Source organism: Geotrypetes seraphini, chromosome 11 (assembly GCF_902459505.1).
Source record: "Geotrypetes seraphini chromosome 11, aGeoSer1.1, whole genome shotgun sequence".
Taxonomy (NCBI): domain Eukaryota; kingdom Metazoa; phylum Chordata; class Amphibia; order Gymnophiona; family Dermophiidae; genus Geotrypetes; species Geotrypetes seraphini.
The window spans coordinates 7,402,505-7,421,878 of record NC_047094.1 but is presented as its reverse complement, the minus strand read 5'-3'; the positions used below and the strand labels follow the sequence as shown (position 1 = coordinate 7,421,878).

General features: G+C 42.3%; 1 protein-coding gene across 1 annotated transcript in view; it reads right to left on the bottom strand.

Annotated features, from left to right (window-relative positions):
* The window catches only part of CACNA1H (calcium voltage-gated channel subunit alpha1 H), a 304,694-nt gene that overhangs the window by 170,049 nt on the left and 115,271 nt on the right, over positions 1–19,374 (bottom strand). The window contains exon 8 of the mRNA XM_033914172.1: positions 17,309–17,724. Coding sequence (XP_033770063.1) covers positions 17,309–17,724 — 416 coding nt within the window. The remainder of the gene's footprint in view (positions 1–17,308; positions 17,725–19,374) is intronic.

Sequence of the window (19,374 nt, the reverse complement as noted above, 5' to 3'; positions counted from 1 at the left end):
AGAGAGAAAGAGAAAGAGAGAGAGAGAGAAAGGGAGACAGAGAGAAAGGGAGAGAGAGAAAGAGAGAGAGAGAGAAAGAGAAAGAGAGAGAGAGAGAAAGGGAGACAGGGAGAGAGAGAAAGAGAGAGAGAAAGAGAAAGAGAGAGAGAAAGGGAGACAGAGAGAAATAAGAGAGAGAGAGAAAGAGAAAAGGAGAGAGAGAGAAAGGGAGACAGAGAGAAAGGGAGAGAGAGAGAGAGGGACAGAAAGAGAGAGAGAAAGGGAGACAGAGAAAAATAAGAGAGAGAGAGAAAGAGAAATATTGGAGAAACTGGGACTCTTTTCCCTGGAGAAGAGGAGACTTAGAGGGAATATGATAGAGACTTACAAGATCATGAAGGGCATAGAGAGAGTAGAGAGGGACAGATTCTTCAAACTTTCAGAAAATAAAAAAACAAGAGGGCATTCGGAAAAGTTGAAAGGGGGCAAATTCAAAACAAATGCTAGGAAGTTCTTCTTTACACAACGTGTAGTGGACACCTGGAATACAATTCCAGAGGACGTTATAGGGCAGAGTACGGTACTGGGGTTCAAGAAAGGATTAGACAAATTCCTGCTGGAAAAGGGGATAGAGGGGTATAGATAGAAATTTACTGCACAGGTCCTGGACCTGTTGGGCCGCCGCGTGAGCGGACTGCTGGGCGCGATGGACCTCAGGTCTGACCCAGCAGAGGCATTTCTTATGTTCTTATGTTCTTATAATGACACCTGGATCTTTTTCCTGGTCAAAACCCAGCATCACTTAGCTATTGTTCGGGTTCCTCTTTCCCACATGCATCACTTTGCACTTGCTCCCATTAAACGTCATCTACCAGTCTTCCAGTCTCACAAGGTCCTCTTGCAATTTTTCACAATCCTCTTGTGATTTAACAACTTTGAACAACTTTCTCACAGTAAGAAGCACTGGATGGGAGGGAGATACAGAGACTGTAAATATTGTTGTTGACTTCCTCTACTGTTGCGATTATCTCATTTATTAACCAATAAAATGTTGAGTAAATTTGTTGGCTTTATGGCCTGAACTAGTGACTGAGTGAAGAGTGCAATGAGTTTGGAACCCTTATCTATGGCCGTTTGATCCTGGCACCGATCCCAACCAAATCAAGATTGTTATGTGAGCAGTCCTCCCACAGCCTCATAAACACGGGCCCCGCCTTACTTGCCTTTTACATAAACTCTTTCTTATTAACATGGTACACAGTGTTTTTATACAGGAATTTCAAATTCCCATTATGTGGCCTAACTAAATGGTGAGAAGTTGCACCCTGGGGAAAATGGCTCTTTAGTGGCACATAAGCAGTTGCAACGTTTTGAAAATTGCCATCTTAATGCAACATGAAAGAGAAGCTTGGAGAAACTTTTGGTTTGTTTCTTTCCAGCTACAATTCAATGTTTTCATTAGCATTTTAATAAAAACTACTTTCGCACTAGAAGCCAAGAAGGATATTTCTCAAAGGTACAGGCATTTCATGCAGGTTTAGTTAATTCTCCTATTTGTGAGAAAGACCCATGCACTGTGGCAATGTCCTTTTATTAAATCTTGCTGGTCTGCCTTCCTATTATTTTTAGGTTCATTATGGAGTTGTCAATTGGTGGAATCTCCAAGTGGGGTGATATTTGGTAAAGCTGCAGCTTGTGGGGTTTTTGGTCAGGGAAGAAGTATTCTATTTCAAAAGGCATATATGATTGGTCATAAATGCATTTTGCAATATTGGTTACAGAAAGATTCGTCTAGTTATTGGCATTGGAGGAATCGATTTCATCGTTTAATTTTATTTGAGGTTTGGGAGGTTCGTAAATTTCCTAGAAGAACTCGGTTATTTTTGAAAATTTGGGACCTTTATATACAAAAATTATCCTCTAGAGCAGTGGTTCCCAACCCTGTCCTGGAGGAACACCAGGCCAATTGGGTTTTCAGGCTAGCCCTAATGAATATGCATGAAGCAAATTTGCATGCCTATCACTTCCATCATATGCAAATCTCTCTCATGCATATTCATTAGGGCTAGCCTGAAAACCCGATTGGCCTGGTGTTCCTCCAGGACAGGGTTGGGAATCACTGCTCTAGAGCAAGATTCTTAATACTTTACACTGAAGCTTGGAATCGTTCTTTGCATTTTTAGTATTTGGTAATTGATGTCACCTTTAATTCTAAGGTCGGGGTGGTAATAGGGGGATGGTAGTAATGTATGTGGAATTATTTGAATTGTATTTTCTTTAATTCATTTATTACAATGTTATAATTAAAAATTATGGTGGGGGATGGGGGAGAGGTGAATAGTGGGAAGGGAAGAGAGGAAGGAAATAGGGGGAGGGCATTGAGAGATGTAATGGGTAATTTGGAAATATATTTTGAAGAAATGAAAGACATTTGATGGAAATTAATATGGTGAATTTTAATGTAATGACTATTTTATTGTATTATATTATTGTATATTTACTGGATTTCTTCAATAAAATGTTATAAATTAAAAGAAGGATTTGAACAGTGAGAACACTGAGGAAACCACACATCATCCTCTTTTCTCAACAATAAATTGCTCCGTTATCTCTTCCTCCTGTTTAATAAAGACTCTAGACATAGATTATGGGATGCAAATTATGAGATTTCTTACAGAAGGTTCTTGAAGACCTCGCCGACTAAGGGGTGAAATATTTAACTCAGCTTTCCTCATGAAAAGCTGGTTCTTCACTAGAGGTGAGCTTCATTGCACAGGTTGTAAGTCAGGAGTTTGGGGTTTTGGGCGGGGGGGAATTAAGGTGGTGTTCGAGACTGGTACATGGACTGAGGGTTTTCCAGCTCCACTCTGGTCAGATGAACCAAGTCGCTGTCTAGATAAAGCTCCTGCCTGAAAGTCTATCACAGCAGTTTCCAACAGTCCACATTTCAGAATCCGTGCCGGATTTTCCTCAAAAAACAAATAAAAAGAAAACACCATGCAGTTATTCTGGAGTAGGTTTAGGAACTCCTTCCCAATTAAGTTGCCTTGGGTGGCTCTGCCACTTGTATTCAACAGGAAAGAATAAAAAACAACCCCCGATATTCTGACCACGGGAAATATCGAGCGATCTCCCGTGGTCTGTGGCGATACCAGACGTATCCGTATCCGGTGACCAGCATTGAATTTCCAGTCTATTTGTGGCTGGCCAAGACATAGTTGGCTAGGTCAATATTAGAAGCTAGTTGGCTAAGTCTTAACAGACAAAGATAGACCACCCTTTTAGGTGGCTCTATCTGGCCACCAAACTTAGCCGGTGAACTGCTGAATATTGGTAGTGACTGGCTATGTTACGCTACATAGCTGGTCACCAGCTGTCATGCCTTGGACTTGTCCAACGATTTACTGCCTACCTAGAAATGTAGGCTGGATTGGTATCATGCCTGATCCTGCCTGGTCATGCTAGCTTCCTCTGATTACTTGAATCACCACTGGTCACTTCCAGTCCCCAGTGATCGCACAGCTCACTGCCGGCCACAGCCAGTCAAGTCGGAACACTCTGGTCCGTTATGGATTCTCCAGTCACTCCAAGTTCTACCAGTTACTATCAGCAACACAGTTCATTACTGGTCATGACCACTCAAGTTGGGCTTACTGAGGATTAGGTGAGGTGCCAGCATTCATCCCCTCTAGGGCCACCTGAGAGCTCCTGACGAGCTCTCCCTTTCCAGGTTACTAGTCCTGGGAGTCTTATTTTTGAATCCTCTTTTCCCTCAGAGTGAGCAGCGAACTCACAGGTATCTTTGTAGTGTCCTTATGCAAATGTTCCTCAAATCATTTGTAGTACAACAGTCTTTCAATTCTACAACTCAGGAAATATTTAGAAAAGGGATCTAATGGAAAACCCGCCCCTGCCCACCTCCCAGATAACTTATCTAACCATCTACAACCAGCCATGAAAAAATCAAAATTCAGTTAGGTCCCTGTGTGTAGGGTTACGGGTTACCATAGGCTCCAGAAAAAGGAGAACAGATTGAAATATCCAGGTTTTACTTCCATTGCTTTCAATGAAAGTAAAACCTAGATGTCTCTATCTGTTCTCCTTATTTCCATTGTTCTCAATTGTCACAATCGGTCTTCCTTTTTCTGGAGCCATATGGTAACCCTACCTGTGTGCAGGCCTGTGCAAAACCTGGAAAGCATTTGGGCATTGTCTAATTGAATAAGCCACTGCTTAGTGGACAGATCAATTCTTTTGGCTTATGATCACTTTCACGTGCGTCACTGCTAGAATTTGGATGGCAGCACTCCCGCTGGAGATGAATGATAAAGACATCAGAGGTAACAGAGGGAGGGAAGAGGGCCCAAATCAGCAGTTACCGAGCAATGGAAGCAGAGCTAGCCAGGCTCTCTCTCAATAGTACGCTGAAGAAATACTTGGGAGGCCCTTTTAAACATTATCTCATACACACTAAAACAGGGGAAACAAATCCACAAAAATCAAACAAGCAAGAGCAAAAGTGGAAATGTCCAATCAGAATGGTGCACAAAAAGTGTCTTTCAACTCATCTGATAAATCCAAATGTCTTTATTCATCCAAAATAACTCATTCATCCAAAATAACTCAATGACTCGACATGATCATGTTTCTGCCACCCGGCCTGCATCAGGAGTCTTAGGAGACTTTGAGTATCAATTGGATAAATATGCTCTAAAACACAACGATCAAACCGTTGCTCCGAATCTTGTGACGCTACAAACCAAAGTAGTGCTTAGAGGCTCCACCTAGTGGCAAGAGTCGGGATCCATGACTGCATACTCCAGAAGGCGCCACAGGGAGGTAGGAAGACAGTCAGTCATTAATGCTTGATTTATTGAGATCTCTTCTACATAGTAAATGACGGCAGATAAAGATCCGTGTGGTCCATCCAGTCTGCCCAACATCTATGATAGTTTTGCTCTAGGAGTCTGTCTGGCACTGGCATTAGCTGCCGTGCAAGTTCACTCCAGCCTTTCTGAATCATCCCAAATTATTGTAGTTCCCATCAAAGTCTGCTCAGTTCCGACCCTAGTTCTTCAACTTATACCCTTCACTTTCGTAGCAGAGATCCGCTGTGCTTGCCCATGCGTTTTAAAATTCCGTCACCCTTTGTGCCCATGCAGGTAGGAATGAATGAAAATGTACATGCATGTTTGACATGCAATTCTAGAAACATCTATTTCCATGCTTAATGCACTGCTTTATGTGCAGAATTCTCTTTTACAACTACCCTGTTAAAGGAACGTTGAGCTACAAATCAGATAACATCAATATATTAGGTCCTAGCATTATCTCATCTTTGATAAAATCGATTAGGAATACGGCATTTTGCTTTCAACTTTATTCCAGAGACTTCCATGGATTTCCAGAAAAGCTGCCCTTTCTCCTCTATTTTCAAGTGTGAAAATGGTGCAAGGGCACCAGTAGAGAGATGTGCGGCCAACCAGTGGCCAGACACTTCCTTCCACTGGGCGCACGATGTTACTGGTTTCAGCGTTCTTTTTCTATCAGCTGACAATCTTCTGTGTGTAAGACACTCAGACAAACTGACTCTTTAGCAGCATCGAGACCGAATGCCCCAGTACAGACTAACCCGTACACCGAGAAACTGGAAGAAAGCAAGCTGCTCGATATTCAGTGCTATTTAACTGGCCAGGAACAGCTCCTGGCCAGTTAAATAGTGCTGAGCTGACTACCCGCGAATATTCAGTGGGAGATAACTACTGAATATTCATGGTCAACGGCTAGCCCAGTCATCATCTATGTCGTACGACATAGCAGGTTAGCGCCATTATTCACTGGCTGACTGGCTAAGTTTAGTGGAGAGATGGACCCACATAAATAGCAAGTCTATCTTTGGTGGTTATGACTTAACTGGTCAGCTGATCAGTATCGACTTAGTGAGCTACGTCAAAAGCTAAAAATAGACTGAAAACTCAATGCCAGTCGCCAAATATTTTCTTTATTTATATATCACATGATCCAAAATTCTCTGCGGTTTCCAATAAAACATCCATAATAAAAATTAGTCTAAAATAAAGACAAATCCAATGAAATAAAACCACATAAAAGTCAAATCATCTTAAATCAAACAATTTGTTATCCACCTTCTGATATCAAATGTCTCCTCCAGTTAATTCTGTACGTACATAGCATACGCTCTCAGGAACAATGTGGTTTTTAATTCCCTTCTTAAAACAATCTCTTTCCCCTTATTCAAAAAAAAAACCCAAAAACAAACCCTGCCCCGCTCAACCAACCGTAGGGCAACAGACCTAGCTAACTACTTTGACCAAAAAATAAAAAACACTAGAACAAATTTTGGGCATACACCACCAATAAGGTCTCCAGACCCTCTTAGTCAGGACAACCAGTACATTCTAAAAAATTCAAACTCCCCTCTCTAGAAGATCTTTTCAGTTCATAAACACTTCAAAACAACCCTACTGAGAATATCCCACCATCCACTCTAAAAAATTTTTTTTTCTATGTTCGGTTCTTTATTTTACCTTTAATGTAATTTTGAATCTTCCCCAGCCCCTCTTGTATCAGTTTTGTCTACGTTTTTGTCTTTGTCTTATCTGCATATTGCCCCTTTTATTTTTAACTTAAATTTTAGCACTATAAGCCGACCAGATACTTGTTGATGGTTAGTATCTCAAATTGTGAATAAACCTGGAAACCTGGATAATAGCTCAAACCTCAGGAGATAGAGCAATCCAGAGCATCGGTCCTGCTACCTGGAACAAAGTTTTTCTATAACACTTTAATTTGATCCTGTGAAAAGAAGGAATTTCTCATATTAGTGTATTTCCTGATCTAAATGACCTTGATGGTTGGTATAATTTTAATATTGATGACAGGATGGGAGAAGTCAACCCCTTCAATACTTTAAAAATCAGAGTATCTTAAATGTAATTGAACACTCTATTGGTAACCAGCATAGAGACTTTTAAATGGGAGTAATATGCAATTTATCGACCCACAGACTGCCCTGTTCTCAATCAGGCCTGGGAACCCACTATATATATATATATAAAGACACACTGCAGTCTTCACAGCATACCCTGAAGAAAGCCACAGTATGATGGCTGAAACGTCGGTTCTTTCTACACAGATGCGGCAAGACCCGGAAACCTGCTACAATTAATATACATGCATCTCGCTGAACCAGTTAATACTCTTGCCGTCGCATTCTGTGCAATTTGAAGCATTCCTAAATATTTTGGGGGTATTTCCAATAAAAGTTCTTTGCAATAACCACTGCATGAACCATCAATCAAAAATTTTCTAATGGTTGGTTTTTTTTTTTAAACTTGAAATTTTATGGAGTTTTAGGAAAATACAAAAAGGAAAAAGGTGTACAAGGATCATAAGAACAATCAAGGACAATCATAAAAAGGCAACATCAAAGAAATCAGGGATTAATGATAATAGATAGTATAATACAATACGATGGTCAACATAAACGTCTAACAATTTTTTAATCGATGACATTTCCGGGTTTGCCACAGACCACGGGAGTCAGCCCAGCTAACTCCCGCAGTATGAATATCAACCCCGAACAAACTTGTTCGGCAAAATTTGTCCATAGATAAGAAAATTCTGGAAGCACTTGGAAAATTAACATCTGACTAAATCCCTCCTTCCTCCTCTACCCAAAGCCCTGTTTAACGCGCCTTGTTGGCGGCCCAAAGTTCTTCACCTTCACTGTACAGTACTTCATTCTTTGTTAGGTGGTTAACAGATGAAGCCACAAATGTTGCATGTCACATTCAGAATCAAAATAAGGAACATGAGGGGGAAAGTAAGATGCCCTTCTGCTACCAGACATCACAAAACAGTGTTAGCTAATATGTGTGGGCTACCCAAATGATGAGATGTCTTCCAGGAGAATGTGGTATATGAAGGTGGAAATAAGGGACAATGAATAAGTTGTAGGCGATACCTTCTTTTTGGAGGAAATTAATGTTATCATTGACGAGCTTTCGAGAATTATCAAACAGGTCTGAGGCTCTCTCTCTGTTATCAGAGGTAATAAGACAGTACAGTTCAAAAGTCCTATATCTGATAATGGGTGAGAAAGCCAATGTCTTTCGTGTCAGGATAACTTCTGAAAGCTTGTGAAAGAAAAAGGTAATTTGGTCCAGTGAAAAGGTCTCACCTACTACTTTCACTTTTATTTTCATCTATCCAGGTGAACTAACACGGCAATCACACTTCTCTATTTAAGGTAGTATATGAAGGTTAAACCTATTTGTTAGCTGTAGGAGGGAGTATCCCGCAGTCCCAAGAATGACGCTAATTCATCTGGGGTGTCTTGAAACGAGAATCTTCTATGATGAGACATTCAAAATGCCGACTGATTTTTATTTTTTTTTTTAAACCCCTTTATTCCAAATTAATGAATTTAGTTTATAAATCCTTTTCTCTGGCCTGAAGATTAAAGTCGAGATGAAAACTATATATAACACTATTTCTTCAGGTCTAGTATCTTGCTGAAGGTGTTAATTATTTATTTACTAGTTTTCAAGTTTTATTGACTTATCAGATGATGAATGAGTTTCCTGTAACACAACAATGTCAGGGTGAAACTTTGTTAAATAATCCAGAATTTTTTTTCTTTTTAATCATATTGTTTAGCCCCTTAACATTGACCCCCACTCAATACAGATAAAACCAAATTCTTCCTGGCGAGTCCGAACGACAAAATCAAAGATTCATCAATCTCCTTGAATGGTCAAATCTTTCCTATCACAGATACCATAAAAATTCTGGGAGTGACCCTAGACCGCAACCTTACTCTTGAAGCACACACCGACCTACTGGTCAGGAAAGGCTTCTCTGCCTTATGGAAATTAAGAACCATCCGAAAATACTTCGATGCTACCTCATTCTGCTTACTGGTGCAATCCTCCATTCTAAGCTTACTTGACTACTGTAATATCATCTATCTGGGGTCTTTCAAAAAAAACCATTCAAAGACTCCGAATCATCCAAAATTCAGCAATACGTCTGATATATGTGCTAAAAAAATGGGAACACATAACCCCCTACGACCAAAAACTCCACTGGCTACCCTTGGAAGCAAGAATACAATTCAAGTTTGGCTGTTTCTGTTTCAAATTCATCCTTGGTTCGGCCCCCTTATACTTGGTTCCCCACTTTATCTTAAATCGCCCTTCCAGACCCACTCGCAAAACCCATCTGTTCAGCCACCCAACTCTAAAGGGCTGCCATAACAAAAGATACCTGAACAGAACTCTTGCCTTCCAAGCAGGTCAACTCAACGATTGGCTGGGCAATATTATCTCGCACTCCTCATCCTACCTAAAAACCAACCTATTTAACCGATTCATAAGTTAGGGACAGGAATTGGCACGAAGCACGATTCTGAAAAGGGTTCCTGCCAATAGGCGTTGAAACCGTAGGCGCACTCCCATTTGGTAAATAATAATAATAATAATAACTATATTTTTTCTATACCACCACAATCTTGCGACTTCTAGGTGGTTTACAGTGAAGAGAGTTGGACAGTCAGCGAATTACAGAATGCAAATAGGGAAGATGTCACTGAACAGTCAGTAATTAGAGTACAGTAATGTCAGCATGGAGTCCAATATGACTCCCACCCGAATTAGAGATGGGCAATTTGTGGTTTGTTTTTTTTTAAATTGCCGTATATACTTTAATATAAACTGAGATTTTGGGGCAAAAAATGTCTAAAAAATGGGGTTCTCGGTTTATATTCGAGCCTCCTTTGGATGATGGTACTTTTTTTTCTTCCCCTCTCCACCCGATAACCAAAAATGCTATTTTCTACCCGTCCAGATGCCTGGCACTGCTATCCTCCATCCCTTCCCATGATGGGTACTGCCCATCACAACCACTGATGACCATTGCTATCTCCTCCTCCCCCCCGATGACCAACACTCCTATCTCCCGCACCCCCCATCGTTGACCGACACTCCTATCCTCCACTACCTGCTCCCCTCTGCCCCAGACTGACATCGCACTTAGAGTGCCGATGCCACGGAAGCAGACACTGATGCTTTTTGTTGAGCTGAAGGGCCTTGAGCATACATTTTTGGAATGCCTCCACCACACCCCCTTTTAAGTTCCACATTAGAGCATTTAGGTGTGTGGAATTAAAGAATGGCACATAGCAAGGTTTGCACGCAAAATCTAATTGAGGCCAATTAATTGTAATTGTTGGCATGAATTTATTGCTACTTAATCTCATGTTAGCTAATTAATTTGCACACATCTTTGATCAGCATGCAAATTTAAGCACTGTATATTGAAACTGGGGGTTAGTGCCAATTGTCTTGGCATTTTGCGTCTAAACCAGAGGCATAGCCAAACCTCAGATTTTGGGTGGGCCACTGGGCTAGATTTTGGGTGTGTACATGTGCCCCCCCTGGGTTCAACTCAAAGTATTAAAAATACCAGAGATGGTGGGGATCCTCAAGCCCCACCATCTGCAAAGGTCCTCTGTCATCAAGAACTCCTCCCTCTTCCACGTGCTCCAGCTAGCGGAAAGTACTCATTCCCCTCACACTTGCTCCAGCCAGTGTTTCTCTCCATGCACTGCCACTGCCCCGCCCTGCCCATGCATACTCAGTTGTAGCACATGGCCAAAACTGAGTGTGTGTGGCTGGGGAGGCCAACGCTTGGACTGTGAGAGAAGGAGGAGTTCTTGCTACCGGCCGGAGCAAGTGGGAAACATTTTTGCTGCTGGTGGACCTTTGCAAGTTGGTGGGGCTTGAGGATCACCACCAACCATACCAAGGACACAAGAATTTGGGTGTGCCAGAGCCTACCTGTAGTTACGCCATTGATGCAAGGCATAAATAACTGTAGGCACCCAGTTATTGAATTTTCCTGATCCTGTTTTATTTTATGTAGTGAGAATGTAACCCTCCTAGATACAAGGATATTACATTTTAGAAACTGAACTAACAGGCTTCTGCTTATTATGACAGGGGTTGCCATACAACAGATTACAAATACTGTAATTGGAAAAACTGGGAAAGGCTGAATTACAGTTTCTGGTGGAACTCTTTATGTCACATTTATAAAATGGAAAGGATAATAGTCACACAGCAGGGGAATTTTAGAAAATTTCAGGATATTTGGGAGCCATTAACAAAATATTGTAATGATTGAATATTATTTTCCCCCTTACATATGCATGTCCAAGGTAGGGGGAGGGGAGAAGGGTATTTTGGTCTGATTATTAAAGTAAGGTATATGGGAATGGGGATTATTATATGTTTTCTTGAATTTAAAGACTGTTATTGAATAGGGGAGAGGGGGGATAAATTCTGATAAGGATTTTAACAGAATATTAAGTGTTGAATCTGAGTTTAAAATGTTATATATGCTGTTACATTTATTGTAAGTTTTTTTAAATTAATATAGAATTTTTAAAAAAGAAATTGAACTAAAAAATGAATAAAATCGGGTTTTGACTCTTGCATATTATGAATTGTTGGACACTTCTGTAGGACCAATAGAAGCCCTGGTGATGACAGGTTTATAAAATGTTTGGTACAGTAAAACCAGTTGGGATTCTTCGGTGCCATTAAGTTTTCTTTTCTGATCAAGAACTGATGGCCCTTTCCATAACTTAATTGACTTTACTTCCATTGATTTTTTTTTCACATTTTAAGTATATCATTGCTTTGAAGATCAATGTGTAATGAGTTGATTCACCAAACAAGAAGACATACACAACGGTTGTCTGTATCCAACAGTACACAATACGAGCCTCCAATTTATTTTAGCTGTCCGCATGCATAATTAATGGCACTGTTGTCTGCTCCTTGCACACTTTCCATTTTTGGCCAGCCCACGTTAAAAAAGGAGACAAGAAAGGAAGGTAATTAACCTACGCAGTATCAATCATTTAACTAACGAATTGTGCCCTGCAACCTCCTAATTACCATTTTCATAAAAATGAAGCTGCATGACAGAATTAGGGCAGTCAGCTCTAGGAATGTGCTTCTCTGATATCCGATCCAAAGGAACGAAGAGAGTTTGTTTTAAAAAGAAACTCAGCATCAGTCATCTCCCCTCTTTCTGGTTTCTCTTATTTGATTCACAAACAGATTGCACAGCAAAAAACGTAGCCTTTTGGAATGATTTGGGACAGCAGCCATAGTCCAGCAAGGCAGGTCCTGTTAAATGGTGCACATGGGTTTTTTCATGTGTCCTGGGAAAATAGAATACAAGCTGATATGGACAGGCTTATGCTCCTCCAGGAATGTGGTATGATCCATCTTCTGTCCCAATCTACACCCAGGAATGAGATAAAAATTGTGATAAACTCTGGAGTGAGACACTGTGTCTCACCCTTTACTAAGGAATGAGGTACAATGTCTCACTGTGCAGTGAGGTACAGTGTTTTATTCTATGCTTCAGAATAAGGTAAAGTGTCTCACCTTTCACCAAGGATTGAGGTTTAGTGTCTCACCCTGTATCCAGGAATGAGTTACAAGGTTTTACTTTATAATTAGGAATGAGGTACAAACTGTGATGCACCTAGAAATGAGCCATAGTGTCTCACTTTTCACCAAGGAATGAGGTAAAATTATTTGTTCTGTGCTTAGGACTGAGGAACAGATTGTATTGTGATGCATCCAGAAATGAGGCACATCACCCTTCACCAGGTAATGAGGAGCAGTGTCTCACCCTGCACCTAGAAATGAGGGTGAAGTTTCCCTTCAGTATATGCCTGAATGCACACACAAGAAAAATACCTTCTTTAATTTCAGCACCATATTCCCCAGTAATTGCATGAAAGAGAACTCATGTATTTTCTGAACCCTAAAAGACAGATTTCAGATTCTGCACCCTGTGTTCCCGCTAAGCTGCGCTGGCGCACAAAATATTACCTCGCAGCGCACAAGTTTCTCGTCACAGCGCACACAGTGTAGAGCACAGTTCTTCAACCGCCGGTCCGCAAACAAAATCTTGCCGGTCCGCGAAGGATTCGGTCCCCGCCGCAACGAAAGGCCGGCGTCAGCTGACTTGCAACTTCCTGTTGTAGTCGCTGTGCCGGGACTCCTGCCTTCGCCGGGACTCCTGCCTTCCACCGCGTTTGCCTCCTGCCTTGTCTCCGCACCTCCAGACCAGCAGCGGCAGCTGTGTATGCTTTTAACTTCGGCACAGAGCTGCCCCTAATCAATAGTTTAGCGCGGTTTCATAAGGCAGCCTCGGGGCCTTTGCTAGGCCGGCCCACATCGCATCATCGAAGCGGGCCGGCTATCAAAGGCCCCGAGGCTGCCTCATGAAACCGCGCTAAACTATTGATTAGGGGCAGCTCTGTGCCGAAGTTAAAAGCATACACAGCTGCCGCTGCTGGTCTGAACTCTTGGGCCGCTGAAGGAGGGCAAAAAGCAGCTGTCCTGGAGGTTTCCCTTCCTCTCGCCTTTACAGGTTCCTTTTTTCCACCTTTTTTTTTTTCCTTCAAACGGCAACGGGCCCCAGCATCGACATCAATCAAGTAAGTTCCACTGTCAATCAAGCGGTTCTGCTCGGCCAAAGCTTCCCCTGTGACATGAGCCACCCTCAGGGGAAAGAAAGTGACCCACAAAGGTGAGGGGAAGGGGGGCAGATGATGGAAGTTGGGGGGGGGGGAGAGAGAGAGAGAGAGAGAAGGGGCAGATGATGGAATGGAGGAGATGAGAGAGAGAGAGAAGGGGACAGATGATGGAAGTGAGAAGAAGGGAGAGAGAGCAGAAGGCAGATGGATGTCAGTTGAGAAGGGAGAGCAGATGCTGAATGGAAGTGGGGAAAGAACACATACTGGATGGAAGGAGGAGATAAATAAAGGGGGAAGAAAATAGTAAGATAATGGAGGGGTGAGGGAAAGGGGTGACAAGCTGTGTGTAGACACAGTGAAAAGAGGGAAACGGGACTAAATAGTAAGAAAGAATTTAATTTAGATGGAGGCAGAAAATAGAGAAGGAAGACCAGAGAAGAAAAGGGAAGAGAGAGCAGAGAATGATCAGATCTGAGTGGAGGAAATGAGAAGAGAGATATGCTAAAAACCACAGGGGGGAGGGAAGGATAGAGATGCAGTTATTTTGAAGCTACACTGTTAAGTTAATATGCTGTTGGTAGAGTTGCAGTGGCATCCTAAACATATTTCTGGCAAGCCAACTGTATATGGTGACATTATTAGAAGATGACTGTGTGAAACTTTAGGGAACTTGGATGCCAATCAGTTTTTGGAAGCCAAAGGAAAACATACATTTTTTGTATGCTATACTGTATGTTTGGCTCGTTTCTACTTCAGTTTTGTTCTTGCCTTTTCGTTTTGTCTTCCTTCCACCATCTCTTATCTGCCTTCCTTATCATCCTTTTCAATGTGATTTGGCAGCTCCTGTCAATCATAGGCTGGCTGTGCAAGATTGCTAATTCTAGATGCCTGGGTGACCTAATGCCTGTGCATGTGATTTTCTGTTTTTGTGTTTAAAACATTTTGCTGAAAGCACAACAGTGCAAAAGAGTAAAACAGATTTTATGCTGTTTATTCTAGGAATAAGCAGTGGGCTTTCCTAAGTCCATCTTAATAATGTCATGCAGATTTTTTAAGGAAATTATCCAAATCTTTTTTTAATTACATGTTGAATGAAAAATATTTTCCCAGGTTTGTTTTAAATCTACTACTTAAAAGCTTTATTGCATGCCCCTTTACTCCTAGTATATATTTATTTTTATTTTTTATTTTTTAGTATATATATATTTATCTTTTGGCATGGCCCATCAGTTATAGCATTTGCTACATGATGGGCCATGCCAAAAGATAAATGTAGCATTTGCTACATGAATTGATTTTTTGTCACGTATGGTTAAGGGGCTGGAGGAGTTGCCGTACAGCGAAAGATTAGAGAAACTGGGCCTCTTCTCCCTTGAGCAGAGGAGATTGAGAGGGGACATGATAGAAACATTCAAGGTACTGAAGGGAATAGACTTAGTAGCTAAGGCAGGGAGAACGAGAGGGCACTCTCTAAAGTTGAAAGGGGATAGATTCCATACAAACGTAAGGAAGTTCTGTGGTAGAAAGCAACATATTTATTTGGCTCATAACTTGCTGGCGCCCGATATTTTTAGCTCACAGTGAAAAAAGTTTGCTCACAACACCCGCCCGCTTAGAGGGAACACTGTGTAAGTATTGGTATTTCCGGAATTAATGCCGATGAGAACCAACAAGCATTTTGATTATAACCATCAAAATAGTGAAAGAATTCAACAACACTTGGAACAGATAGAGGGATCTCTGGTGAGAGCACTAGTGGAAGACAACTGGAGATTTTAACAAGGAGATGCAATGAACACACGGGTCAGGAAGAGGGAAGCAAACAGTAACTGTGAAGCAAAACAGCTGGTCTTGAGAGCAACACCAGCTCAAGGAGATGCTCGCTAAAGGTATAAACCTATGTGAAAATGGTTTTCTTCAGTGGCCCTATATGGATAGAACCACAGGAAATTCTCACACATCATGCCGCGCTCTCCGAATAATGCTGGGACAAAGCGAGGGGAGAGCCTGGGCATTCTAGCTGAGTCTGCAGCCAGCCAGTGATATTCAGTCGCTATCCGTACAGCTGTAGAGATCAATTTAGATAGCAAAAAAGGTCGAATAACTCAGGATCTCCATACAGCGGTGGCTGCTGTATATGTCTACTGAATACTTTAGCAGGTAGCGGGCACTGAATGCGTAAAATATTTAAATGTTATGGCCAGAGTCACAGAAAGTATTGGCCCTGGCATTTGAATATTGACCTAATAATTTTCAAGTATCCGCACATATTTTCCAGCACCCCAATAGAAGGAAGGGAGGGGAATGGGACTTGTATACTGCCCTTTTTGTAGTTACATATTCAAAGTGCTTCACAAATGGACAGGTGCTTATTTTGCACCCTGGGCAATGGAGGCCCTTAGGGCCACTCCTCACCTCAAATCACAGATGCAAGGTAAATGGACACAAACATTTTCAAGGGGAAATGACCTGGGCAAATTAGCTACAGGGTATAGAGGACCAAGAACATCTGCATGCCTCGAACCAATGACCACCAAGCCATATGTGCCTGCAGGCGCTCAATAAAGGAAGAGAAGATGGAGCTAATATTGAAGAAAGGTGTGTGTGTGTGTCTACTCAGAGGTTGTGAGATCAAATCCCATCAAATCCTGGTGCTGCTCCTTGTGACCCTGGGTAAGTGACCCAGGGTCACAAGGAGCAGCACAAGGACCCTGTGACCCTTACTTAATATTCCCCTCCCCAATCACACATGCACTCTCCCCAGCAAATAACACACTAGTCATCCCCTTGAACCTCATTTACCAAAAATATCCAAACTCCTAAATAAGCATCTCCCTTAGGTATCCATTTAACCTTCTCCTAAATAAGCATCTCCCTTAGGTATCCACTCAACTGATTCCTTCAAAGTTAGGTATCTTTCTTCAGTTGCCTATATTGTTTTCTCCACTGAACCTTGTAACTACTTGAACCCTGTCAAGCTATTCTATCGATAAATCCAGATATCTTATACTTGTATTTCTATACCACAACATGTAATTTACTTAAATCGTTGTAATGTAATTCTCTCGGTAATGTCCTGATCTCTTTTAACTGTAATCCGCTTAGAACCGCAAGGCACAGGCGGAATAGAAATCACAAATGTAATGTAAGTCACTTAATCCTCCAGTGCCCACCACTTTGAAATGCCAAAGCAACAAAAAGGTGGTATACAAGTCCCTATTCTCTCTGTGTGTGTATGTGGGGGAGTATTGGGAGTAGAATTGGATGTCAAGGAGGTTCTCATGGACGAGAAGCTTGCATAACGGATCAACTGTGCTATTCTCAAGTCAATTCCAACCCAGTTACTTTAAAAGCTGTAAATCTTTAATGCTCCTTTTTGCGAACAGAGTGAGGTGGTACAAAATGCTGCAGCCAGATTGACTACAGGAGCATCAAAATATGCTCATATTACACCTTGTCTGCCAGTGGCTTTTAGAGTACAATATAAGATTGTGATGATCTGTCATCAATTTTTGAATGATACGATGCCAGAGTTTTTCAAAAGTAAGAAGACCATTTATCAGCCCAGAAGATCGTTGCGCTCTGAAAATTCTGCTCTGATAAAGGCCCATCTTAATCCAAAATATGTAGAAAATAGCGAAATGACCCTCTGTTGTGCTGGGGTGAAATTAGAGTCTACCGAGCCAAGGGACAAAACATTTCTCATAAAAAAGCGAGGAAGGGATTTACGATTCGTCTTACCTGCTCGTGATATTCAATTCCCATGCTCAACGTGTTGATCAATATCGCTATCATAATCCCACGATTGAAGTATTTGCTGTCCACAATCCTTTTCAGTCTGTTGCCAAAAGCTGCCCACAGTTTGGTCACTCGGTTGCCGCGCTTTGCCTTGGCCTTCGTCTTCTTCTTGTTCTTTTTGGGCCGCTGCTGCATCCAGTCTCTTTGGCCTCCATGCTGAACGTCTTGGGTGAACTCGTAGACCCCGTTGGAGTCTGACTCGCAGCTCTCTGACTCGCTGAGCTCAAGCTGTTGGTTCTCCAAGATGTTTGCACAGTAGGGGCAGCTCTGAAGCTCACACGTTGCAGGGCTGGGTTGGGGGCTCGGTAGAGAGCATGGAACACTCAAACCAGACAGTCTGCTGGAAGACCTACAGATACCTGCAGCCAAAGAGATAAGGTTAAGGCAGCAATTACGCCAGCTTTTCTCATCCCATTCTCTTCTTCCGAATGGTATCATGACCTGCTAGATGCATTTGAAATAGTAAGTCGATAGTCATGTTCACAGCACACAAACTTGCAGTACGGTAGAAACATAGAAACATAGAAAGATGACGGCAGAAAAGGGCCAAGGCCCATCAAGTCTGCCCACTCTATAGACCCTCCCCTTAATACTATACAATGTTTTACCCTGACCCACTTAGGGATCCCACATGGGCGTCCCATTTATTCTTAAAATCTGGCACGCTGCTGGCCTCGATCACCTGTACTGGAAGCTTGTTCCATTGATCAATCACTCGCTCCGTGAAGAAATACTTTCTGGTGTCGCCGTGAAATTTTCCGCCCTTGAGTTTGAGCGGGTGCCCGGGGTAGGTGGGAAGGGTCTGAGTTTACAATAGCCTGCCTATGCCAGAAGTCCAAATAGGTGCCTCTTTGAAGCCTATTTTAAAAAGGCAAAGTAGATGCCCCAAACTAGCCACTGTAATGCACACATGCCAGTACATACATATGTACCTGTGTGGCAGGAGCTCAGCTAGCCCTCTGATTGGGGGGGGGGAGGAAACACATTCTCCCCCTCATCCCCTCTGTGCATTAAACATACATTTATTGGCAAGGATGTCAAAGCCCTGCATGCTTAGCGCAGAAAGGGAGCATTGGGAATGGCAGCAGCATCGTAATTTGGCTGGCAGAGATCGGCAACCCCACCAGCAAAGATACCGTAAGTGCGCTTGCAGGGGGGGGGGGGAACATGAATGGCGATGGATCAACTTATCTAAACAATCACCTAACCAGGAACAACACCATCAGACCAAGCAGAGTACAGTCCCCCCTTCACTCATCCCCCAATCAAAGGCATACAACGTAAGAAAATGTATGATGGCCTACTAGCCACCCAAGCAGCGAAACTAGACCAACACATCTCCGACCTGCTGATCCCAACATCCCAACTGTAAAACCTTCAGGAGAGAATTAAAAACCCAAGTTGTTCAGGAAATTTGTCAAGTCAAACTCACTTTCTCAACATATCCCCGGACCCTACTGCTTCTTCTAATTATACTTCCCCCTCTGTATTCGTGGTTTCTGTATCTACGGTTTTAATTATTTGTGATTTTCTGCCAATAAAATCATTTTCATTTTTCGGGCTATTTTTAAGCCCTGTGAGTCCCCCCTTAAGCCTTACCTGGTGGTCTAGCGGGTTTTCGGGCAGGAGCGATCTTCCCACGCTCCTGTCCCGTGCAGATCGCTCACAGGAAATGGATGCCTTGAGCTCCCATCATAGTCTCGAGAGATGACGGGAGCTCAAGGCAACCATTTCCTGTGAGCGATCTGCACGGGGCAGGAGTGTGGGCAGATCGCTCCTGCCCAAAAACCTGCTAAACCACCAGGTAAGGCTTACAGGGCTTAAAATAGCCAGGGGGAAGCGGGGGTTAAGGGCAGAACCGGCCTGAATATTATTCGCGTTTTTTTTAATATTCGCAGGCCGGCTCTGCCCCTAACCACCGCGAGGGGGAAGTGTATCTATCTTGTAATCTCACTGGGTATGCCCAGACCAATTCTTTTATATTCCACCTAGAACCAAAAGGTATTGGC